The 27,189-nt window shown below is 36.8% G+C and overlaps 1 protein-coding gene across 4 annotated transcripts in view; it reads right to left on the bottom strand.

The window, feature by feature from the left end:
* The window catches only part of MCU (mitochondrial calcium uniporter), a 192,559-nt gene that overhangs the window by 48,097 nt on the left and 117,273 nt on the right, over positions 1–27,189 (bottom strand). For all 4 annotated transcript variants that reach the window (XM_016918534.4, XM_016918533.4, XM_016918536.4 and 1 more), the window contains exon 2: positions 5,135–5,204. In XM_016918534.4, coding sequence (XP_016774023.1) covers positions 5,135–5,204 — 70 coding nt within the window. The remainder of the gene's footprint in view (positions 1–5,134; positions 5,205–27,189) is intronic.

Genomic DNA, 27,189 nt, shown 5'->3' with positions numbered 1-27,189 from the left:
CAATAAAAATAAAGACCTACGAATACACACTACAACATGGATAAGCCTTGAAAGCACTGTGCTGTGTAAAAGAAGCTAGATGCGAAAGACTACATATTGTATGAGTCCATTTATACGACATTTTTGGAAAAGGTTTAACTACAGAGACAGAGAGCAAATTAGTGGTTACCTGGGGTTGAGGGTGTGAGCGAAGATTAGAACTGGGGAACTTAAAAAAAAAAATTTGCTACCCTATCAACTGACAAACAAGCAAGCGGTCCAAAGATGGATTGTTGTGGCCAGCCACGGTGGCTCACCCCTGTAATCCCAGCACTTTGCGAGACTGAGGTGGGTGGATCACCTGAGGTCAGGAGTTCGAGACCAGCGTGGCCAACATGGTGAAACCCCCTCTCTACTAAAAATACAAAAATCAGTCGGGCGTGATGGTGCGTGCTTGTAATCCCAGCTGCTAGGGAGGCTGAGGCATGAGAATCGCTTGAACCCAGGAGGCAGAGGTTGCAGTGAGCCAAGACCGCACCACTGCACTCCAGCCTGGGTGATGGAGCGGGACTCCGTCTCAAAAAAAAAAAAATAGATGATTTGTTGTGACAGATGTACAATGATGGGTAAATTTTATGGTATGTGAAATATAGCTCAGTAAAGCTTCTTTAAAAAGTAGCAGGACAGAAAACAAACAAAAAAAGCTGGAGCATATATCTGGTTCCCAAAACCACGCACAGACCTTAGGTTTCGAATTTATATATTATCTATTACTTGGGTTGACTAAACAGATTATTGTTTATTAATTAAACAGGAATTTTCAGATATTTTCATTATTAAAATTATTTGCCCGCAAACAATTTTTGTAGGGAAATCTTGTATCTTTTGTTAAGTACAAGATAAACATAACAACTCTCTAGCAATTCTCTCTCACTCTTTTTTTTTGTGTGTGTGAGACAAGGTCTGACTCTGTCGTTCAGGAGGGAGCAGTGCAGTAGCAGGATCCTAGCTCACTGTCGCCTTGACTTCCCACCTCATTGCAGCCTTGACCTCCTGGGCTCAAGCAATCCTCCCACCTTAGCCTCCCAAGTAGCTGGGACAACAGGCACGTGCCACCACGCCCAGCTAATTTTTGTATTTTTTAGTAGAGATGAGGTCTATGTTGCCAAGGCTGGTCTTGAACTCCTGAGCTCAAGAGATCCTCCTGCCTTGGCCTCCCAAAGTGCTGGGTTTACAGGCATGAGCCACCATGCCTGGCCCTAGCAATTCTTAATACAAGGCAAATTGAGTAGGATTACATTTCTGGATAAAGAAATAAAAGCAGCTAGATAAGGCTGTTTTTCTTGTTCTTTCTCTAGTTCACCTTTCACACTTTCCCAATAGCTAGAGTAGGTCCTGGTCTACACTATTAAAAAGTATTTGGCAGCCGGGCGCGGTGGCTCACACCTGTAATCCCAACACTTTGGTAGGCTGAGGCGGGTGGATCACAAGGTCAAGAGATCGAGACCATCCTGGCCAACACAGTGAAACCCCCGTCTCTACTAAAAATACAAAAAAAAAAAAATTAGCCAGGCGTGGTAGTGGGCGCCTGTAGTCCCAGCTACTCGGGAGGCTGAGGCAGGAGAATCACTTGAACCCGGGAGGCGGAAGTTGCAGTGAGCCGAGATTGCGCCACTGCACTCCAGCCTGGCGACAGAGTGAGACTCGGTCTCAAAAAAAAAAAAACAACAGTATTGGGCATCTCCTTTCACTCTCAAAAGTGTTCTGAGTTGGATGATAAATTATACAAACTGTCTACAGCAGAATTATCCACATCCTTAACTTCCACTAACATGAAGGGAAACCCCTGGAGGCTTTAAAGACTTCAAGTAAGTATAAACCATATAACCATAAAAATTTTACTATCAGTCATTTTACAGTTGAGGATCTGGGGCACAGAGAAATTAAAATGAGAAGTCTAAGGCCACGTGTTTTAGATTTGAGGTCTTTAGCACTACCACAACCACTCCTTACAGAATAAGTACTGTTTCTACATTTTTCTGTTGGAGGTGTTAACTATTACTATCTACATTTCACGAATGAGGAAACAGGCTTTGACTTATTACTTACCGGCGGTTATAAGGAGGTTAAGTGGTAGAACTGGGATATAAACCTAGGTCTGCTTGTCTCCAAAGCTTACACTCTAAACCTTTAAGCAGATTGCCTCTCATGAAAGCAAACATGGGTGTGAGTATGAGTATGTGTTTGTTCCATGGTTTGGTCTAGGGGAATCTGTATCACTATAAAATTGTATGCAAAATTTCCTATGTTTATATAAATTCTTCTAGAGAAAGGGTCTAGAGCTTTCAATAGATTCTCATAAGTATTTACGATACCAAAAAAAAAAAAAAATCTAGAACCTGTTAGATTGCTTTGTTAGAGAGGTAAGCATTTAAGATAATCTACATATTTTATTATCAGCTGTTACCGTCATAACCAGATTCCTCAACTAACATAATTAACAAGCAATTACTGAAAAGCAGTATATATAGGTATATTTACTAAGCATATAATACCATAATTATAGGATATGATATTTTAGACCTTATACTTCTAAAAACTGAGGGTCAAGCCCTCATTTAATACTGAAGATGACCAACAGTCACAACAAAGAGCAGGGAGTGACGGTAGAAATTTCTGTTACTGGTGACCAAACTCTACTTATTGGAGTAGCTGTGGATTAAGCAGTTTTCTCACATGCTATACTGACCTAAGGTGAAATTAACTTAGAAGTACAAAATTAGAAAGATATATAATAAGGACATCAAGCTACATTAAATCAAATAATTTTGTGCTTTTATTTCTTGATAACTAATATGAATTAGTTTTCTTAAGAAGGATAGTGTTGGTAGGAATTTGGGGAGACACTCTTTTTTTTCTTAAGTTGGTATCTTTTTAGCTTTTGTAAAAATAATATTGCCTTCAAACCCTCATAATGGCAACCTATCAGCATTTATGTCCTCTGATAACATCTGGCCTAACTGTACCATTGTTAAATTACTGAAATATCTCCATATGGATAGAATATAGGTATACATAACTGTACCATTGTTAAATTACTGAAATATCTCCATATGGATAGAATATAGGTATACATAACACAGCCTATATATAGATATATATAACAGGATAATAGTAACGGTAATAAGTAGCAAAATTAGTATCAATTCCAATATGAATTCATTAGTTCAAGTTAATTGCCACTAAATATCATAACCACCAATGGGACTTGACCTTCCAGCTGTAGTATAACATGTGACTTGGTTGATATTCTTTATGAATATATATTGATATATGTGGATATTGAATATATGACAATTTCAAACAATATCATAAATACTAGAAATTTTTGAATGAAATAGTTCAGCAAAACTGAGTGGATTCAGCAATGTAAACTTTTTTTTTTAACAGTGAAATTCTTTTTATTCAAACTATCTAATGATGGCACCCTGCAGTGGTAATGGAATAAGTCAGAACCTGGGAGTGGTGCTGGCACAGATGTGGACAGTCACCATTTGGCTATTTAATGGACCAAGCAGTGTCAAGAGGAAGAGAGATACCCACCCACTGCATTGAAGGAGCTTAAGGAGGGAAAGGAATATGTAGCATAGCCAGGTGGCATTATGGTCCTCTGGCTCTTGGCCACGTAGAAAGTACTGTTATCTGGGTACATACTGACTCTTGACTGGGGGCAACACAGCTACCTTTCTGGCCACAACACAGTGCTAAGTGCTGCTTTTTAACTTATACATTAATTGGTACTAATTTTTAGTTTTTTGTCTTTAAGAGACTGGAAACAGAGAGCCAGCTAATATTTTCCTTATTTTGATTTTGGTCTATTTTCCCCTTTTTAACCTTTCCATATTACAAATGAGTAATCACAATGGATTTTTCTTCCAAATTTAGAAGATTTGGCAAATATGAGCACACTGTCTATAAATTCACGTAACAGCTTTGGGAGGTGATTCTGATAACACTGCAAATATTATACTGACTAAATGTTGGGGATTCTAGTGTTCTCATGATTCATTTTCTGGGCTTCTTTAGTTTTAGGCACCCTTGTAAATTTGCAGGATGCTCTTTCAGTGGTTGTTATGCTTACGAATTAATGTTTCTAAGGTTGAAATCAGAGCTCTATCAAACTAAACTTTACACAGAGGAAACATATCTAACAGTCAACCCCTAAACTAAGCAACCTAAACTGTAAATGCACAATACCGGGTAAGAGAAATGACAATAAGAGTTGTAAACACATCTCCCTCCACTACCATAAAAACAACAAAGGTTTGGATCCTGTCGCCAGTTTATAGCATCATAGACATTTATGAAGGATTGCATTGGTCTCCAAGCATCTGTTTATCCCTTCCCACATCAAAGAAGAGTATTGCAGTCCTATGCCTAAGTAGGGAAAAAGATAAGCAAGAGCAGGAGGTCTCAGACTTTGAGTTCCTTCTGTCTAGGCTCTGATACAACAAGAGGCTGGAGTGTTTGATCATTATCCATAATGTGAAGACCCAATGGTTAGAAAACACCAAAGATGGTGCTTCTGTGATCTTCACATTAACTATGTCCCTAGTTTTAACAGATAAATGAGGCCGGGCACAGTGGCTCATGCCTATAATCCCAGCACTTTGGGAGGCCGAGGTGGGCGGATCACGTGGGTTCGAGACTAGTCTGGCCAACATGGTGAAACCCTGTCTCTACAAAAAATACAAAAATTAGTTGGGCATGGTGGTGCTCGCCTGGTCCCAGCTGCTTGGGAGGCTGAGGCAGGAGAATTGCTTGAATCCAGGAGGCAGAGGCTGCACTAAGCTGAGATCGCGCCACTGCACTCCATCTGGGCGACAGACCAAGGCTCCATCTCAAAAATAAAAGATAAATGATCATTTAACCTATAAAGTCTTAATGGAACTTAGTGTTTCTTCTTGGTTTCTTCTCTAAACTCACTAGATTCTCATCCAAATTTTATTTTCCTTCTCCTCCTTTCTCTCTCTGACCCCTAAGCCCACCTTAAGTGAAAGAGTATGGTTTATAAATTTTTGTGTCAGAGAATAGGAAACACTGAGCTAAGAAGGAAATAATATTAGACATAAAAGGTGGATTTGCTGAAACTCACCATCAGAGGGCACAACAGTACTGCAATAAACAGCTCCCAAATTCTGCCAGGAAGCGATCCTCTGGTGTACCTAGAAAACACAAAAGATACATCTACTGTCAGAATGGAACAACAAACATATACTTACGTGTGTGTATATAATAAATATATAAATATGATTACTTAAGTAATATGCATGCTTTGTAGAAAACTTTAAAAATACAGATAAAAGAAAATAAAAGTCTTTCAAACTCCTATCATCCTGAAATAATAGTGGTGAACATTTTGGTATGTTTTCAAGATTTATGCAAACACATTTACATATACAAACACAAGTATACATGTTACATTAAACAAAATTAGAATTATACAGATCATGTTTTATGTACTTTTAAAAACATTTAATATTGATTCTAGGTGCTATCAGGCCTCAAAAGTAAACTTTCTGGCTTTTTCTTCCTCCGGTTACCTTTCAGATCTGCGTCTCCTTCCTATCTCTTACCAGGTATGAGAGTTATTAAGTAGCTGTATCAAGAATTTACTATTATTGAGTAGGCATCTGGTCTTTATGTTCACTCTCCTTTTTAAAAAACCTGGAGAGGCAACCTCACTAGTTGAGTCCTTAATCACGACCGCTTCAGAGTGTTAGAAAAAATCACTCACACTCACATCCACCTCTACTACTTCCTCGAAGAGCAATCACTGTGGATGTGGATCTGGGACTCAGGTTCTCATAACTAAACCATGTTTCAGAATGAATATTGAATACATTTCTCACTTGCCAAATGCTTAATTTATTCCTTTGTATCTTTTACTTTCCCAACCCCAAAAAGTATCAAAGGAAGAGGAAGGGCAGGCATTAACTGAACAAAATCCAATATACCAGCTTCAGGCCTGACATATTCCATTCCATCAGCACAAAGAAAAATCATTTAGCATCTACTAAGCTGTATTAAGGTGTGCATTGTCACAGAGTCCTAAATGATTTTTCTTTGTGCTGATGGACTTTGTACGACTATCATTAATTTCCATCTCGTTTCAACTTAAAAGAGCATGCAGAAATGTAAGACTGACATTTATAAACAATTTAAATAAATAATTTAAAAATTACTTGAGACTTGGCTCACAGCTAGTTTCGTTTTAAATCTTTGATTCATTAGGAATTACTTCTAGTCAAAGTTAGTAAGTAGAAATCTAACTAATTTCCCTCTAATGACAACATAGCTGTCCCATACAGTGAATAATACATCTTTTCCTTTCTTATTTGAAATGCTATCTTTATAATTTTCCAAATAATTACATGAATTTGGATCTATTTCTGAAATTCTATTCTGTTCATGCTCTAGTAGCCACATTGTTTTAACATTCTAGTCTTATTTCAGTATCTGGTAGGGCTAGTTTTCCCTTATTACTTTTCTTTAAGACATCTCCCAGCTATTCTTGTTTATTTGTTTCTCCACATGAACTTCAGAGTCAGTTTATCTAGACACACACACACACACACACACATACACACAGCTATTGGTTTCAAAAAACAGTATCATGTAGTGGTTAAAAGCACAGAATCTGAAATAATCTTGCCTGAGTTCATTTTGTGTGTTCAGTAACTTTAACTGCAACTCTTGGGCAAGTTATTACCTTCTTTGTGCCTTGGTTTCTTCACTGAAAAATGGGCAAAAAGTGATACTAACATCACCCATATAAAGTAGTTGTGAGGACTAAATGAGTAATACATGTAAAGTCCTTAGAACATGTAAAGTCCTTAGAACATGCCTGGCATAGAGTAAATTCTCAATAAATATTAGCTATGTTTTGTTTTGAGATATTAACTTCATGGGTTAAAAAAGGATTTTGATTTTTTCCAAAGAATCTTGTTAAGTCTTTCCATTTAAGTCTCTGTTTGTATTTCTGAGAAGCACTTTAAAGTTGTTTTCATGCAGATCCTGTAGGCTCTTTTTTCCTCGTGTAATGGTTTTTGGACTAAGTCTTGTCCAATATTAGGAACACAATCCCTGCATGTTTGAGTTTGCATATGCCTGTTATATCTTTGTGTGTTCTTTAATTTTGTTATCCTTTCTGAGTTTCTTTGCTTTCATTTTCTTAGTAATCTGATCTGGGAATGTTTTAATAGGAGAATTAGCCTACATACTTTAATTAATATAACATACATACGTAATCTCTTATCAGTTACGAAATTTTATGCTATGCTTTCTAAAGTAAAAATACTTTACTAGTGACTAGGCATGGTAGTTCACGCCGGTAATCACAGCACTTTGGGAGGCTGAGTGAGAGGACTGCTTGAGTCCAGGAGTTAGAAGAGGCTGCAGTGATCTATGATCGTGCCGTTGCACTCCAGCCTGGGCAACAGAGTGAGACCTCATCTCTTAAAAAACATTAAAATAAAATTACTCAAAGATTTGTGCTTGCTTTGTTTTAGTTATATATATATTCCTTAAGAAAGGCTTACTTTTTTGTTCTAGTAGTTACTTCAGAGTAAAAGTCAAAGTTCTTTTAACGGCCTTTGAAAGTCTAATATTCTCTGATATCCCATTATCTCTGACTTCATCGCTTACCACTCTCCCTCCTACATTACTGTGCTTTACCCCTTTAGACTCTTCCCTGTTTCTTGAACTCAGCTACATTTTTGCTTCAGGGCCTTTGCAATAGTGATTACCTTTGCTTAGAATACTGTTTCTCTAGATAACTACGTGGCTCCCTCAGTTCCTTCAAATATTTGCTCTACTCATCCACTTCAAAAAAAGCAATCTCATCAATGGGTACTCCGCCTTTTATGCTGTATTTTCCCCCCATACATTTAACACCTCTTAACAAATTATTTACTTATTTTTGTCTCCTCCAACCCACGAAGCAAAAATTTTCATCTGTTTTGGTCACTGACAGTGCTTGACAAATAACAAGTCCTCATCAAATACATGTTAGGCAAAAAACAAAACAAAACAAAAACCAACCCTATATTTTATAGTTTATAACTATAATTTTATATAAAATATACTGTAACATATAAAAATCCTATCTCTATCGTCAGCAATGATTAATACAGCTATGTTTCTTTTTTCTTTCCCTCTACCATTCGGTTTCATTTATTAGATTATTTCTCTTAGCATTTACCTTTCGCTCTAACCTACGTATCTATGTATCAACTACAGACTCCCCTCCACCCCAATCTTAAGATTTTACTAGATTTATTGATTTCAAATGACATCTTTTGACAGGTTGTTATAAAACATGACAACATCATTTATTTCCTCATCTTTCCGACTTTCATTACTGCACTGTCAAGGTTTTAACGATTCATATTCTTCTCTGTAAATCTAATTTCCATATTTGTTTTAGTCTTAATGCTATAGATCAATGGACTCTATGTTCACTGCCAATACTTTAGCTGTAGTTTCTCCTTTCATTTCTTGGTTGGCTGCACTTCTTCCTGTAGAAGTAGGACTCATGAGAGCTAAATTTCCTGCAGCTTGGCATGTTAATTTCTAAATTAATCTTTCCTTGAGGATTTGGAAGGGAAAGAATCAGTGTTGAATGCTGCTTTGGAGAAGTCTGAGGTCGGCAGCTTCCTTTGGAGAACTGTGTTTGGCTGGCTTTGTTGGGGATCTGCGACCATAGGTGTCATTCCTCAGGGTTTCCCCACACACCTCTACTTGACCTTCACTGGATCTGGCAACCTTCCTTTATATAATTAGTGTTTTGGAATTGCAGAGATCTCCCTAGTTGTGCTGAAGATGGGGTCTGTATTTTTATCTTACTCTCCTTCCTATTCTAAGATGTGAGAAGAGAAGGGAGAAACTGCTGCCTTTACTGGGCCATTATTTGTTTATGTAGTAACTTTTAAATACTGACATCTTCAGACACATACAGTAGGAAGCACAGTGTGAAGAAATCTCATGAACCTATCATCTGCTTCTATATTTATCAACATTTTATCAAATTCAGTTCATCTACAGCCACCCAGTTTTTTCCCTTCCGTATCTCTTAAAAGGAAATCCCAACCATCATATCACTTCAATATACATACACTGGGCCGTTTTACAACAGAAATCCTCTGTCCTCTATGATTTCATAAATTATCCTTGACAATAATAAAAGATGTTTTTGTGGGGCAGTGAACCACATTAATACATGGCTGGTTATGAGTAATATTTGTTAGATGATATAGAACATGGGTTGGCAGGCTGGCTGCCTGTTTTTGTAAATAAATTTTATTAGAACATAACAAAGCTCATTCATTTACTTACTCTCTATACCCCACTCAACTACTTTCACATCACAACAGCAAAACTGAGTGGTTGGTATATAGCTGCAAGAGTTGAGTAGCTGCAACAGAGACCACATGGCCCACAAAGTATCAAATATTTACCATCTGGCCCTTTAATAAAATGTTTGTTGATCCTTGCTTATAGAACAGTTTCTGTAGTTTTGGGACAACTCACTTTCTCAAAGTCCTTCCTGCCTACTTCTATAATGACACTGGCAATTATAAAATACTACATATTAAGTATTTACAAACACACATGTAAGTCCTTTTATTTCTTTAAACTTTCCAGAAGCTTAGAATCTACTAAAGACAACAAAAACAAAAATTATTTTGCTCTTGCCTTTTTTCCTTAAAATATGGCAACAACAAACAAAAAACAAACAAAAAAAAAACCAAGGAAGCAATTATAAGAGCTCAAGATCAAAGAACCATTGCTATTCTAAACTCTTCCATAATTCCCCTAAATTGAAAATATTTCATGGTTTAAATTTTGTATTTTTAACATGTCACAAGAAAATAGTAAGTTTGTAAAAGTTTTTTTCCTTTACTGTTTAGGTTTTTTTTTTTTTTACCCTTTACTTTCCTTGGAAGCTTTTAATAAATATTTGACTGAGGCTGAAAGTTTGAAAAATATATCAAGAAGTTAAAAAAGAAAGAAAAGTCAGCAAAAACATTCAGGCAAATGATATGTGATATTTATATATTTAAATTTCATAGGCAGATACCAAGATTAAAGTTAAGTAAAGTTAATTAAGTTAAATCTTGGCAGATACAAAGATTAAAGTTAATTATTTAGAAAGTATTTCAAAAATTATCAGAGAAAGGGAAAATCTCTAGGAATTTTTTTTTTTTTTTTTTTTTTTTTTTTTTTGAGACAGTGTCTCTCTCTCTGTTGCCCAGGCTGGAGTGCAGTAGCACAATCTTGGCTCACTGCAATCTCTGCCTCCTGGGTTCAAGCAATTCTCCTGCCTCAGCCTCCCGAGTAGCTGGGACTACAGGCGAGCACCAACCATGCCCGGCTAATTTTTGTATTTTTTAGTAGAGACAGGGTTTCACCATGTTGGCCAGGCTGGTCTCGAACTCCTGAACTCAAGTGATCTGCACACCCTGGCCTCCCAAAGTGCTGGGATCACAGGCATTAGCCAAGGCGCCCGGCCTCCCTAGAAATATTGGTGCCAAAAGAATAAGGTGATTTGGTGCTCCCATAGTTCCTTGAAAAGAAACAGCAAGTTTATTCTTTTGGTACCAGTCCATATCTTTAATAAGTAACTTGAGAACTTTAAGGAAAATCAGGGACTTGGAACTAAAAGAAAGTATAACGTCTGCCACAGTATTATAATCATTTACCTTTGATCTTAATCCCTAGTGTTATCAATTTAGAGTCAGGCTACAAAACACTGTAACTTTATTTCTCCAAAACATAAGATTTAAGCCAATAAAAATTAAACTTTAGAATGATAAAAAAGATATTTTATGTCCTCAGAAAATTATTAAATTCAAGTCAAAATTTACTTTTAAATTCCTTACTATGATCATAAATTATTCAACTATACCTAATTCATCTTTCATAGTTCAAAAGAGCAAACTCAACAGTATACTCCTTCCAGAAACTTGGGAGGATTGTCAAATCTAAATAACCTGTCAATAGCCCCCAAATATTCACAGCCAGTTAGACATCAGGCTAAAGGAAGGGGAATGCTGAGGGGGAGGAAGGGAGGGAGTGGCAGGGGGAGAGAGAGAGAGAAAGAGAGGGAAAGTTATTTCCTTATTAACCTAGTTCCCTTTAAGAAAATCTTGGGATCTAATTTCATTAAGAAACAAACACCTATTAGCTACCTCAAACTAAACTATATTAACTACATCAAACAGCTTTAGATGGAATACTGTATCTATATATTTGTCCATGGCTAAAATCTTATTATAAATAGCCTCACTCTGCCTTAAGTTTGGATATGACCACTTGTATTTCCCTGTTACATTTCCCTTAGCACAACATGGAATGCTTATAAAAAATGAACCCCTTTCAATAATGTTCCAAAAATTTCTTTTCTAAGACCAGAGTACCCATGTTTCAGCAACTTTGCCAAACCTGTCTCCAAAATTCAGTGCTTATACGGATACTCCAATTAGCAGTGTAAACTATTTCAGTTGGTCTAATGCAAGACACACCTATAACAGCTTCCACAACTTGGGATCAGTTTTTTTCTATATCCCTGATACAGTAAAGTTGTTGAAGCATCATATCAGCAACATTTACTACTTCTAATCTACCAATATACTAAATAAGGTCTGTGGCTTTAAACCCTGGACATTGGATAGTGGGGGAAAACACTGGAGTGGGAAGACTTGGGCCCACTTCCACAACTCACTACCTTGAATTTCCACTTCTAAGTCTCTGTTTCTTCATCTGTTAAATTAAAAATAATGCAACAATGATAACAATAAAACTATTTCACAAGGCTGGTTTCACTTAAGGAAAGTGACAATATAAACATGATAACACTTGAATGACTAATATTATACAGAAATATAAACTCAAAACTTCAATATCCATAAGAGATTGACTCAACATAAAAAATTTAATTACTATAATACATTTCAAAAACCACATCTATCTCGAAACAGAGATAATATGCAAAATAAACATCTTATGATGTTAAAGGTAGAAATATAAGGTTTTAAAAAAGTATCTCTTTAGATACCAACGTAAAGAACATTGGAAGATTTGTTGTTTTACTGCTAAGCTACTCTGATAAATAAAAGTAATTATGATTTCCATAAGCATTTTTTGATACAGAATACAAATTTCTCCATATATATTAAAGGGCTGCTTATTTTTGACTGATGTAGGTACAAATGCATTCTGTGTTGTATTGAGATGGTCACTGAATGTATTGTTCATTATTACTTTTCAAAAACTAAAAACCCAAATGCAAAGATCTTTACTTAAAGGACTCATTGTCACATAAAACCTAGCATTTGTACCTTTTAACAATCATTTATGCAATTCAAAGCAGCATACAGATTTAGATGTAAGGGAATAAAGTCAGAATGTAAACTCCATGGGAACAGAAACTCTAACTATTCCCCCGTTATCTGTGAGGGATATGTTCTAAGACTCTCAATGGATGCCTGAAGCCACTGACAGTACCAAACTATGTTTTTTCATATAAACACATACCTATGGATAAAGTTTAATTTATAAATTAGGCACAGTAAGAGATTAACAATAATAAAATAGAATAATTACAACAATATAGTGTAATAAAAGTTACACAAATGTGGTCTCTTAAAATATCTTATTGTACTGTACGTGGGATGATTTACGTCTTGGGTGGGACAGAGTGGGAGAGTGTAGGATGGTGTGAGATCTCACCATACTACTCAGGACAGTGCACCATTTAAAACTTAATTATTTCTAGCATTTTTCATTTAATATTTTCAGACTGCAGCTGACTGTGGGTAATGAAAACCACAAAAAGTGAAACAGCAGGTGAGGGGGAACCACTGTACTGTATCTGTTAAATGAATAAATGTAGTTGGCTTAAAGAATTTTATTGAGAGTAAAAATAGAACTTCATTTGGCTGCCCTTTTTGATAGACAGTTCAGTTTGGCAATGGTTCTTTTCATCACCTGAATTCATATTTCCTTACACAGTGCCATTAAAGCCTGTGGAATCTCAATGCATTTGCTGACATAACAATATTGGGGAAACAGTTGCATCTATAATAACATATTGAGATAAAACTTCCTTCTTAAAGTGCCATAAAAGTTAGGAAAATACAAAGCACTTTTAAAAATATTTTATTTTGGTTTGGTGATGGATAAACAGGTGTTAGTTACATTTGTGTCTATTCCTTATAGAACTGAAGTAGCTTATATTTTTAAGTGTTTTTTTCTACTTTGATGATGCCTAGGGCCTGAGAAATCTGTGTTTGTTCTAGAAAATGGCTACTCGAAATGTAGTCCATGGATCTGGGGCATCAGCATCACCTGGGAGCTTGTTAGAATGTCGATTCTAACCTCTAACCCCACCTCTGACTTACTGAATCAGAATCTGCATTTTAACAAGGTCACCAGGAAATTCACATGCACATTAAAGTTTGAGAAGCACTACCATAGTTCATGCAAATAAGTTCAAAGGGATGCATTAGTTAGCTAGGAACAGTATTGTCAGACCCTTCACCATTATTCAACGAGACCCCAGCATAAGCAACTAGGGCTCATAGGGAGGAAACATGACATAGCAGAAACCAATGCGTTGAGTTTCAAAGGCTAGATTCTAGTCTCATCTCTAGTTGCATGACCTTGAATCTTAGTTCTCATCTGTAAAATGCACGGGTTACACAACACACATTGTAAGGCCCTTCCAACTCTGAAAGTCTATTAATTCATGAAAATAAATACAAATACATTATTTCCTGACACACAAGACACACACTACAAAGTAGTTTAGAGAAACAGTTCAACCATACGTGATAGAGTAAGAAATTGGGCCTACTTAATGCTATGGGGCCTTGTCTATCAATTACTTTGTATTTATTTGGTTTGAAAAATCAACCTCTTTGTTTTCCCACTTGGCTTCTGGAAGATGCAGGGTGGTGAATAACTTAGGAAGTGGGTGGTTGCTATTAATTTCTCTCTCTGCTTCCTTTGTTCTTGAATACTGATAAAACACAGGTAATAGGATTCTGGAAAAATTAAAAACAAATTTTATATTTTGTACAAGAGCAAGAGGATGTTATTGTTCTTAGAAAAAACATGGCTGAAATGTTTAGAGGTGAAAGATTAAGATGCCTGACACTGTCAGATCAGGAAACAATAAATAATATGCTTATGTATGCATATACACATGTGTATGTACATAGGTAGAGAGAAATAAAGCAAATGTGGCAAAAGATGAGTAACTGGTGAATCTAGGTAATGGGTATAAGACTGTACTTTGTAGTCTTTCTGCAATTTTTCTGTAGTTTGAACTTTTTCAAAATAAAAAATTAAGGGAGAAAAAGAATTATAAATATCTACTGACCCAATTGTGCCCTGTTGTATTCTTCTCTTTTTTAAGGTGAAATATAACAGATTTATTTAATTTTCTGTAACCTTTAAAAGGCATCAGAAAAGCTAGGATAGAATAAAAAAGGATCAGTACAGAAAAAATTTCAGTAATGTACACTCCCATGTTGCTACTTTATTTTGACCTTGACTTACAGACTTAACTTTTTTCTCAGGTAAGCCTAAAATAAAAAGGGGGAAAGAAATGCTGGTGAGAAGTCATCCCAAATCTTCTTTGCATTAATGAAGTAAACAATTTCAAATCAAGAAGTATGCTTTGTGTGATTTTCATTTTTGCTCTAGCTTCAGTTAATAATAAAAAGAATGCAGTTACCACTCACAAATATAAATAACTATAGACCTTTCTTATTCCCCTGCAATGAGAGGGATACAACAGCTGCTATAAAAATCACTCTCTACCCTCCCATGTGTTGTTTGAGTGTGAAACTCACACCATGAAAAGAAAAAAATACAAAAAGAGAAAGCTATAGCAAAGTAGCTGGTTTTGTTTTCGAATTCTTTTTCCATTTACTGTAAGTTATTTTGCCTAATTACAAATAAAATAAACATGCTACCTACATTTCTAACATAATTGTCTTACTTAGTTAGAAACCTCAAAACTGGAAAAATAGACATCATGGGCCGGGCGCGGTGCCTCACGCCTGTAATCCCAGCACTTTGGGAGGCTGAGGCAGGCGGATTTCCTGAGGTCAGGAGTTCAAGACCAGCCTGACCAACATGGTGAAACCCATCTCCACACACACACACACACAAAATACAAAAAATACAAAAAATACAAAAAATTAGCCAGGCGTGGTGGCAGACACCTGTAATCCCAGCTACTCGGGAGGCTGAGGCAAGAGAATCGCTTGAACCTGGGAGGTGGAGGTTGCAGTGAGCTGAGATCAAGCCACTGCACTCCAGCCTGGGCAACGAGAATGAAATTCCATCTCAAAAAAAAAAAAAAAAAAAAAAAAAAAAAAGAAAGAAATCATGTACCAGCTGACTAGTAAGATTCCTTCATTCCTTCCAGATTGTATCCAGTAGGAATACCGTAAGAACAACAAATCACATTCCATTAATTGGAGATTTTAGAGCATTCATAAAGCCCTTTTTGGGGTGACTAAGGGAGGACAGGGTCTCACTCTGCCATCAAGGCTGGAGTGCAGCAGTATGATCCTAGCTCATTGCATCCTTGACCTCCTGGGCTCAAGTGATCCTCCTGCCTCAGCCTCCTGAGTAGCTGGGATATGCCACCATGCTTGGCTAAGTTTTTTAATTTTTGTGGAGATGAGGTTTGGCTATGTTGCCAGGGCTGGTCTTGAACTCCTGACCTCAAGCAATCCTCCCAACTCGGCCTCCCAAAGTGCTGGGATTACAGCCGTGAGCCACTGTGCTGGCCCTAAGTCTTACTTGTCTTTAACTCTTTGGCTTCATACAAATGCACCAATTTTGATAGCCTCTATTCTCTTTCTCTACCTTTAGCTAAGGGGATTTATTTTTATTTGCTTGATTTTTAAAAATACCCTTAACAAAGCCATGCCAAGGTGTAACTTCACATAATGAACACATTAAGATTAATACCAAAGAATAATAGTCATTAAAGGTCTTAGTGCAGTATAAAAGGGAAGATCAAATAAGAGAGTTAAGATGATTTTCACATATAATTCAAAACTGAAAACACTCAACCCAGAATGGTCCTCAGCCCACTCTGTCTATGACTCCAGCTGACCTCTCCTGTCTGTTTAGGGATCACATGGGGACCAGTCTCTTAGCAAGCAATTCTAAGTCACAACTTTACACAGTTGAGAGACCAGCAGATGCTTATTTGCATATAAAGAAAGAACTCCATTACTAACATCACTACCATCTTCTGTATTTTCTAAGCATGCACGGGGCCCAATTTGCGGTCTTTTTGTGACTGCCTTCTTTCACTTAGCATGATGTTTTCAAGGCTTATCTATGTTGTAGCACATATTGGTACTTAATTCCTTTTTATTGCCAAATAATATTCCATTGTATGGATATATGACATTTTGTTTATCCACTCATCAGTCAATGACCATTTGGGTTGTTTCCACTTTTTAGCTATTATGAATAATGCTGCTATAGACATTTATGTACAAGTTTTTGTGTGAACATATATTTTCCTTCTTCTTGGATAGCTATGTAGGAGTAGAATTGTGGGGTCCCATAGGAACTCTGATAACATTGTGAGGAATCGCCATACGAGTATTTATATAAAGTGGCTGCAACATTTTACATTACATTTACATTTACAGTGAGGGTTCCAATTTCTCTCTCTATATCCTTACCAACACTTGATACTGTCATTTTTTTTTTTGAGACAGGGTCTCACTGTGTTGCCCAGGCTGAGTATGGTGGCACAGTCAAGACTCACTGCAGCTTTGACCTCCTGGGCTCTAAGCAATCCTCTGGCCTTGGCCTCTCAAAGTGCTGGGATTACAGGTGGGAGCCACTTCACCCAGTCCTATCTGTCTTTTTGATTATACCTATCTTAGTGGATGTTAAATGGTATCTCATCGTGGCTTTGATTTCCATTTCTCTTATAAGTAATGATGTTGAGCATCTTTTCATATGCTTACTGACCACCTTTATATCTTCACTGGAAAAATGCCTATTCAGAACCTTTGCCCATTTTTACACTGGGTTGTCTTTTTATTATCAAGTTTAGTGTTGGTTTTTGGTAAGTCATGTTACTCTAGGAATTTGTCCATTTTGTGTGAAATTTTAAATGTGTTGACATAAAGTTGTTCAGAATACCCTCATAACTTTTTAATGGCCATAGAATGTGTGGTGGCATTGCCTTTTTTTGTTGTTCCTGGTATTGGTAAACTATGACTACTTTTTCTTGATCTGTAGTCTTGGTTGTTATTTCCTTATTCATTTATTTAGAGGAGTCTCGTTCTGTTGCCCATGCTGGAGTGCAGTGGTGCGATCTCGGCTCACTGTAACCTCCACCTCCCAGGTTCAAGCAATTCTCCTGCCTCAGCCTCCTAGTAGCTGGGATTGGTGTCTGTCACCACGCCCGGTTAATTTTTGTATTTTTAGTAGACATGGGGTTTCACCATGTTGGCCAGGCTGGTCTTGAACTCCTGACCTCAGGTGATCTGCCCACCTCGGCCTCCCAAAGTGCTGGGATTACAGGCGTGAGCCACCACGTCCAGCCGTTATTTCTTCTTTGATGCACATTTCAAATACCAGAAGATTTTCCAGTGAAAATGTAATTTCTATCTTAATTCCACTGTGGTTAGAGAACATACTCTGTATGATTTAAATCCCTTGAAATGTATTAGGACTTGCTTTATGGCCTAACTGTGGTCAGTTGGAAAATGTTCCATGTGCACTTGAAAAAAGCAAGAACCCTGTAATACCTTTTGTTGGATTTGATGTTGCCATGGGCTTTTAATACCAGCTGAGTTGAAGTTGACATTTTTGTGTGTATGACAAAGGGCTTAACTTTGTTTCCTCACAGCCTAGAGAGATATTCTATCCTTGTAAAGTTAAGATTTTCAAGAAATTGTTGTGAGGAACTTTCTAAATATAATATGCTGCCACCCTAAACATTGTGGAGTAAAAGTCAAGCAGAAAAGCAAGCTTGTTTGTTTCCTTTTGATGAGGAGATCAATTTCATATTAAGAACTCAGGCACGCATATCAATCTTATTGAGACTGGAAAGAAAGATTGGAATGGGTCATTTTCATTCTCCAGACTTACATAAACCAATTGGTTTTTAAACCAGTTTTCTAGAAGGAATACACATTATTCAAAAACTTTCTCACAAATAAATCATAATATTTAAACACCAGATGAAATTTAAAATTTGCTGATTACTTAATTACATTTTATATGAAGGGTGCATTCCATTAAGAAAATGTTGATCCTCGTACTTCATGCAGGCCTTGAAGACCAAAAGTTTTAGTTAAAAAAAAAAAAAAAAAAAAAAGTCTTACCAACCTATTTGACTCTTGTCATGGATCTTTGTTCCCGTTCTAGTTTGTTTCCTACAATATAGGAACCCATCACTTCTCTTAGACAGAAGTAATGATCACAAAGAAGTTACAAAGTTAACAAAAAATGGGACAATGCTTTAGAAATAAAGGAAAAATCCATTTCAGTTAGCAGAATGGGCACTGAATCTAGGAATAGAATTGTATGTACAACATTCAAGTTCTGGTCTCAATACTGAGCTGTTAAAGGGCAGATTATTCTCTGGAGTCTAGTACCATGTCACCACTTGGGGAAAAAAAAAACCCAACAACAGAAACGGAACACGTATGGAAAGTAGTAGGGAACAACTACTGACCAAAAGTACTGTTAACTTCATTTTGTTATCCCACTAAAAAATACTAACCAGGCCGGGCGTGGTGGCTCACGCCTGTAATTCCAGCACTTTGGGAAGCTGAGGTGGGTGGATAACCTGAGGTCAGGAGTTCGAGACTAGCCTGGCCAGCCTGGCCAAACCCCGTCCCTACTAAAAATACAAAAAATTAGCTGGGCGTTGTGGCGGGCACCTGTAATCCCAGCTACTCGAGAGACTGAGGCAGGAGAATCGCTTTAACTTGGGAGGTGGAGGTTGCAGTGAGCCAAGATCGCACGATTGCACTCCAGCCTGAGCAACAAGTGAGACTCCGTTTCGGAAAAAAAAAAAAAAAAAACTAATCAAACTGATGAAGAAGTCCAGAAAGGCACCTGTGTTTCTCTTTCAAAGCAAAGTCAGAGCAATTTTGACAAATAATCACCTAAATGTTTACCCTACAGCAACTATGAGCATGAGGTCAAAAGTAAAACTGAGAAATATCAAAACTATCTATTTCCTTCCAACAATTAAGCTGGGAAGTTCATGAGTATGAGAATAGGAGAATGAGAAAAATTATTAAGAATCAAATCTAATAAATAGTTCCTATGGTACCTGGCACATACTACCTTATTTCTTACTGACAAAACTATCTAGAAATGTTTGCAAACGATAATGACAAAAACACAAGGCATGTAAATATATTCACATGCACAGCACAAATGAAATATTCTTTGAGGCAGAAATGTAAATGGATATTTTGTGACACATTCCCATTGATGCAGGATCCTTACTTCTAGCATGATTATTTCTTCCTGCCCTATAACAGACATATACCACTCATGTTCACAGAATAAAAAGTACACGCTTTCCCCTCAGACTTTTCTTCAATGGGTAAAATGTATTTTCCATTGAGGCAGGCAGAAAAAAATACAATTTTCCTTGAGTTAACAAGTATCTCACTACATTTTTCAATAGACTATAATTTAACTATATAATACTATCAACTAAGATAAATTTATTGAGTATAAAAATTGTATTATTATGTAGAAGAATGTCCATAGGAGGCACATTATGAACTTTTTATGAATGAAGTGTCAATGATGGCTCAAATGGCTCAGTGCAAAAAAAAAAAAAAAAAAAAGACTGGAAAAATGTTAACAACTACTGAATCTAGGTAAAGGTAATTTCAATGTCTACTGCATTATTCTTTCACTTCTACATAGATTGAAAATTTTCAAAATAAAAAATAAGGGTATTTATTAAAAATCCAAAAATGCTAAGGTTGATGAGTTATTACAGCCTAGGAAACTGAAAGTGGTAAATATACTTAGAATATTGTAAGCTCCTTGAATGTAAAAACTTTCCCCTTGCTTTATATTTAATAAGAATGCTGCTATCCAAACTTACTGATAAAAAATAAACAAATAAACAAACAAACTTATGGATGAGTATTTAGCATGTTGGGGTAGAGGGAATGGTGGGAAACAGAAGTAGCAACAATTAATGAAAGGGCTAACAAGTTGTGTCTTGATTGTATGTGTGTAGCTATCTGTTCTCGCCCCTCTTCTTTCTCTTCTACCTGCCTTCTCACAAAAATGTCAGACTTGCCACAAAAGCTACTTCCTCAAAGTAGCAAACTTGTATGGCCTGCAAGTCATAAGGTTGCCTGGCTCACTTGATTTGTCAAAATAAGGAAAATTGAACTAAATCCCTCTCTCCTATTGATTTTTAGAGATGTTGGTAAATTTCTAGACACCATTCTTCATGGACTTCTCCCTTGAAAATTTCAAATGTCATCCCACAAAATATCTTATCTATTGTTCTGTCTTGCCCATCAGAAGAAAACATAACAGAGATACAACAGAGTAAAAACTGGCATCTGTTTATATACTGAATTAATGTTTCTAAAAAAGGAGGATTAAGAGCATTAAGAGTTAGAAGTAACTTGTATTTGCCAATATGTTTAATATCATTTAACAGCATTGATAAGACAATGTTGAGTCAGTAGTATATATTTTTTTTTTTTGAGACAGAGGTTTTGCTCTTGTTGCCCAGGCTGCAGTGCAATGGTGCAATCTTGGCTCACTGCAACCTCTGCCTCCCAGGTTCACGCAATTCTCCTGCCTCAGCATCCCAAGTAGCCGGGGATTATACGTGTGCACCACCACGCCCGGCTAATTTTTGTATTTTTAGTAGAGACAGGGTTTTCACCACGTTGGCCAGGCTGGTCTCGAACTCCTGACCTCAGGTGATCCACCCACCTCGGCCTCCCAAAGTGTTGGGATTATAGGCGTGAACCACCACACCTGGTCGAGTCAGTACTATTTTTATGTCTCCACAACACAAGCTCTTTAGATTCAATGCTACTAAACAATTCACTAATTGATCTTCAGTAACAATGGCAATAAATAAAAACTGGTCAGTTCTACAATCAGGGTATGGTAAAGACTTCAAGTTTCCAAAATAGAAATCATAGAAGTCAAGAAGGTCAAAGAACGTCGGTGGCTTCTTAGAACAGTACTTTCTGCTTTATTTTCATAATGTGAGTTAGCAAAACACTGTGAAAATTATTAACCACAACAAAGCAATCATGGTTTGCTCACACTTAGCCTCTCTCTGCTCACTAATCCTAGCTTTGAAGCATATGAAAATCTGAAAAGTCACAGGTGACCTAGGTTAGAGAGGAACTTTTCATTTTAAATCAAATTTTTCCATCTAATATAGCCAGAAGAGTTGCTTAATTATCAACTGTTTAAGGCTTTTAAGTTTTATACTCTATGACTTTCCTAACAGCTAATTCTTTTACAAGTGGGAAATTTAACATTGTCAATTTTGCTTATTTTCAAGCAGCTATTTTCCATTTTACAAAATTCTAAAAGAACAGTGCAAGTCCAAATATTTTTCACATTTAGAGGTTAGAGTTAGTACTTGATTGGATTTTGTTAAAGTACTTAGTACATGCAAAGCCACTCAATAAATGTTAATTTCCATTGGGACAAAAATCTTAGTGCTCCCTGGGTCACTGAACTCCATTAAAGGCTCTAGTATTGTCTATTTACTACTTTACTAATACAAAATAAGACACAGTTTTAATAACATTTAAAATACTTGTTGAACTAAACTGGGTGTGACAGCACACTCCTCTAGTCCTACCTACTCAGGAGGCTGAGGTAGGAGAATTGCTTGAGCCTAAGAGTTTGAGTCCAGCCTGGGCAACAGACTCCATCTCTTAAAAACAACAACAACAATAAAACAAAAACTGTTGAACCGGACTGTAAGCCCTTTAAAAACAGGAGTAGTGCATTAATTAATGCTCATTTATAGTAACCACTTAATAACTGTCATCTTAAAGACAATAAAATTCTAATGCCCAAGGACAGTGGTCACGGCAAGCAAAGTCTAAAGAACAGATTCACATGTTTATTCAAAATAATATCAGGTTTTCTTATACAGTATAGCAAACTAGCCTACCTCAGGCTACTATTAAGAAGGAGGTAAGGTCAATAAAAGAAGATAAAGTAAAATTGGCACTCTGCAAGGAAATGACATGTGATGAAATGGAACTGATTAAAGGTTCCTATTACTGTATTGTGTCAATGGTGCCAGGTAGAAGGGTAAAAAACAAACATATCTGAGGAGAGTTTACTCTCTTCTCCAAGGCGGAAGCTTGAAATTACTCTACTTGAAATATACATAGATATAGGGTATTTGCTTTACAATATAGAGGTCTTATATTTGATGCCACAGAAATTCTGGACCAAGTAACAGAAGGTGGAAGGGAAACTACCAACCAAAAATGATTCTCCTGAATGCTTCTGGATTACATGAATTTTAAGGTGTCAGGGGAGGAATATGCAGGAAACTAGCCCAATACGTAATTATAAATCACTAGTAAATAAATAGAAATACATTAGTAGTTAAGTTTGCTGTAGAACACTTTTTATTAGTCAATTAAGTTGTTAAATGCAACTATTTAAATAATGACAGTATGTTACCATTCCTCATCACACTTATATGAACCTGTTTGTTTGCCTGGCTGTCCAGAAGATTCTTTTGTAATGAAGGTCTGTAACCTCACCAGATTATGTGCTAGTTTTTGTTTGTTTTGTTCTGAGATAACGTCTCCTGTGTCACTCAGGCTGGAGTGCAGCTCACTGCAGCCTGTGCCTCCTGCACTCAAGCGATCCACTGCCTCAGCATCTGAAGTAGCTGGTGGTGCTTGCCACCACCCCAGCTAAATTTTTAATTTTTTAAATAGAAATTAAGTATTGCTATGTTGTCAATGCTGTTCTCAAATTTCTGAGCTCAAGAGATCCCCCTGCTTCGGCCTCCTGAGTGCTGGGATTATGTGTGAGCCACTGTGCCCTGCTGATGTCTTAGTCTTAATCACTGTTGTTGGCTATTTAAAAGCACACACCAATTGGCTGTAAAGGAACAGCTTTCAATTACTGAAGTTCAGGAAGCCAGAGGAAATTTCCTTTTACTTAAATGATTACTAAAACTTCTATTGTACAACTGAATAAATCTCATCTTTATGTTTTGCCCATTCCTACGTATTATTTAAAAAATATTTTAAAGTTTTCACTGAAATAGCTGAAGAAAAAAAATCTGATGTAAAACTAGACTTGTTAATGAGTGTTGAATCATATGGCATACCAGTTCCTAAAAGATCCCTCTAGAGTTTATTATTTTTTTGAGATGGAGTCTCACTCTGTCGCCCAGGCTGGAGTGCAGCGGCATGATCTTGGCTTACTGCAACCTCCGCCCCCCGATTTCAAGTGATTCTCGTGCCTCACCACCTAAGTAGCTGGGATTACAGGCACCCGCCACCATATATTTTTGTATTTTTAATAGAGATGGGGTTTCACCATGTTGGCCAGGCTGATCTTGAACTTATGGCCTCAAGTGATCCTTCTTGCTATGAAGGAATAACATTTACACCTCCCTTCCCCACCTGATTTGTTATTTATTTTTATAATATCAAGATTATAAAGTGATAATCTATTCTGAAAGTATAATTTCCACTGAGGCATATTAGCTCTGTAATGAAATGAATTTAATTCTTATCACACTATTTTTTATCAGTTTATTTCTGAATTCTTTGATTAATCTTTCGATTAGGTAGGTTTTTATCACGATGTAATCTGTCTGAAAAAGATCTCATGGGTATTAGATTTGTTGAGCTTTCCCATGCTAGAGCACATCCGTGTATTAATATTTATGCTTAAAGTATTTTGCTGGTTAAAAAATCCTGGGTTAACCTCCAGATGTGGTCAACATTCCTCTATTGTTTTCTAACATTGTTTCTTGCTAAAGAGAAAGCTAAGGTAAGCCCAAGTTCTGTCCCCCATCCCACTACCTACATGTCCACCAAATTCTTTATCCATTTAAGTTCTATATTTTCACCAAAATATGCCTTGATATCAATTGTTCTATATCAATTATTCCTGGGCCACAGGGTAGTCATCTTTGATTCAAGGTTTTAATTATTTCAGAAAAATTTTTCTCCTATTATAGCTCTAAATATTACTTCAGTTCCATTTGTTATTTTTCTCAACAACGAAGTTCAGCAACCAAGATCAGGCAAAATCCAGTCCACTATCTGTTTTTGTAAATAAAGTTTTACTACAACACAGCCATATATAGTGTGTATGGCTGCTCCTGTACTATAAGAGGCAGAGCTGAATGCCTGTAACAGAAACTATATGGCTGCAAAGCCTGAAGTATTTACTTTTGGCCCTTTACAAGTTTGCTGATGCCATGCATAGATGTCTTTTGTTTCCCCTTATCATTTTCTCTATAATTTTTATATCTGTATTTTCTTAAATTTATATAATTTCCTCAAGCCTCTTAGCCATGTCTCTGATTACATTTACTCTTTGTTGTTATTTCTGATGTGTTTTTCACTTCTCTAATGCTTTTATTTTTCTTTTATATTTCTTTCCTAAGATTTTCCCACTGGTTTTTCATCTCCTCCTATTGCCTTATTATTTCTTAACACTTGTGTTGGACAGATTCTTATTTTTTGTAACAGATCATATCTATAATTTGAGTCTATAAAAAACTAAATGTCAGAACACTACAATAAAGGTTCACTGGTTAGACCCTTAAGATAATATAACCCTTCCTTTTAGAGAAATCAGTGCATTGCTTGGAATTCCCAGAAGAGGTTCAGCAACCTCCTATATGTGGTCTAGATTTCATAGTATGTATTTGGCAAGTTATGCTTCATTGTTTGTATTCCGGGGCTGAGCTTTGTGTCTAGTTTCACTAATAATGGACTTCTTTTCTATTTTCCTGTCTTCTTTTTAGTGAGTTTCAAAAAAGAAAGGAAGAGTAAAAATTCCTTTATTCTGCTACTTTTAATTGAAGACTCTTCCTCACACATTACATTGTAAGAAGAGCTAATCTTTAAAGCAAAAAATTATAGGCTTGATAGGTTTTAATGCACCAGGGAATGAAAGATATATTAAAAAAAAACAAAAAACTCCAATGTCAGCAGTGTGAAAGAATTGCTCAGAAGAAGCCTGTGCCAGGAACAACATTTGTTTGGAGATCCGTTCCAGCAGCCATGCCAAATCAGTTGTACCACTTGGATTAAAGGCAGTTGCAGAATGCCATACTATAAAAGACTTCCATGGCATGCTTACAAATTAGGTTTTTACCAGTTTACCAGGATTAGGATTACCAGTTTCACCTGACCATTACTAAAGTCCCTTGTTGCATTCTTCCATTTGATTTGACCCTCATTTGTTGACATGTGTGTAACTGCCTTTACTTTTCCATCCCCTGCCACTTGGATTCAAGTATCTCCTCCAATTTCAGAAGGTTAGATTAGGGGATTTTTAAGGTTTAAAATTCTTTGGGTCTAGGTGCTGAAACATCACACTGTCAGTTACAAAACACAGTGTGTAGCAAGAACCTAAATTATGTTTAAAAAATATGTATGTATAGACCTGAAGAACATAGACTAAATAGACCTGCAGGTTATAATTTATGTATAGTTTGCAAATTGTTTACAACAATCGTGTTGTTTCACAGCCAGGAAAAAAAAAAATCACAAAAATATGCTATCCATAGTGCAGACATCAAGAGAGATGGTATTTGCTGGGCGCAGGGGTTCACGCCTGTAATCCCAGCAATTTGGGAGGCTGAGGCGGGCAGATCACTTGAGGCCAGGAGTTCGAGACCAGCTGGCCAACATAGTGAAACCCTGTCTCTACTAAAACTACAAAAATTAGCCAGGTGTGGTGGTGCATGCCTGTAATCCCAGCTACTCAGGAGGCTGAGGCAGGAGAATCGCTTGATCCCAGGAGGCGAAGTTGCAGTGAGACAAGATTGTGCCACTGCACTCCAGCTTGGGCAACAGAGCAAGACTCCATCTCAAAAAAAAAAAAAGAGAGAGAGAGCTGGTATTTAAATTAACAGATCCTCTTACACTTCTTTCCCAAGTTTTACCTGATTTTTCATTACCTTCTATAATTAAAGGGTTAGGTTTCTGCAGTCTTCAGAGTCGTTTACAGCTCTGGACGTTACATCACATTGTTGGTTGATGCCTTTGCTCATAAAAAGACACTGACTCTAAATGTTAATTTCCAAGTTGGCTGGTCAGCTGTTGCTCACTAGCAGTCCACAGCTAGCTATATATCATTTGAATTTATGTTCCAATGGGTTCCACCTGCCTTGCCAAAAGCTCTCATTTCAGCTTCCTATGGGGAATCTGTTTGAACGAACTCTTGCCATGAGTCATCCTCACAGCATATATAAAAAATCCAGAATGTTGGGCTAGGACACTGGGCTAGGAACTAGACTGTATTCTAAATGCTGGCAGCAAGGAACCCTCATGTTATTTAATGTTTAGTACAGCTTAGAAAAGACAGTGATGAAAGTGATCCAGGAATCAGAGGTGACAGTTAAAGCACATCTTGAAGCACTAAGCCACAGAGATGATTAACTTGTCAAGCTGCATATTTTTGAATTTACTCAGGGCTGGATATTCCTCTCCACCAACCTCCCACAGGACACTAAAAACCGGACAACATAAAGCCAAAGCATTTGATAAAACATTACATAAAGCAGTAATGGGAAGAAAGCTTACTTCCTCTTTACATTGCTTTGCAACAATTTGCTTCTGTAAGGATAGAAAGTTATGTCAGAAAACAGCCCTTTATGTCAGAAAACAGCCCTTCATTATACTATTTTAAAGCATATCTCAATAATGAATACTAAAGATTACTCACTAGAGACCATCCCTGAGGTTCCTTTGTCCTTTTGCATCATGTCTTCAACCACTAAATCTCTGCATAGAATTCTGTTCTCTCTGGTCACTTTTCTTCCTTTTGTACTCTTTTGCTCTGCCCACTGTCTCCACCTCATATCAATAATGAAGTATAAGAAATCTTGAGTATGGGAGCAGTGGC

Source organism: Pan troglodytes, chromosome 8 (assembly GCF_028858775.2).
Source record: "Pan troglodytes isolate AG18354 chromosome 8, NHGRI_mPanTro3-v2.0_pri, whole genome shotgun sequence".
NCBI classification, from domain to species: Eukaryota; Metazoa; Chordata; class Mammalia; order Primates; family Hominidae; genus Pan; species Pan troglodytes.
Note: the sequence above shows the minus strand (reverse complement) of the source record. Positions and strands in the feature narration are given on the sequence as shown.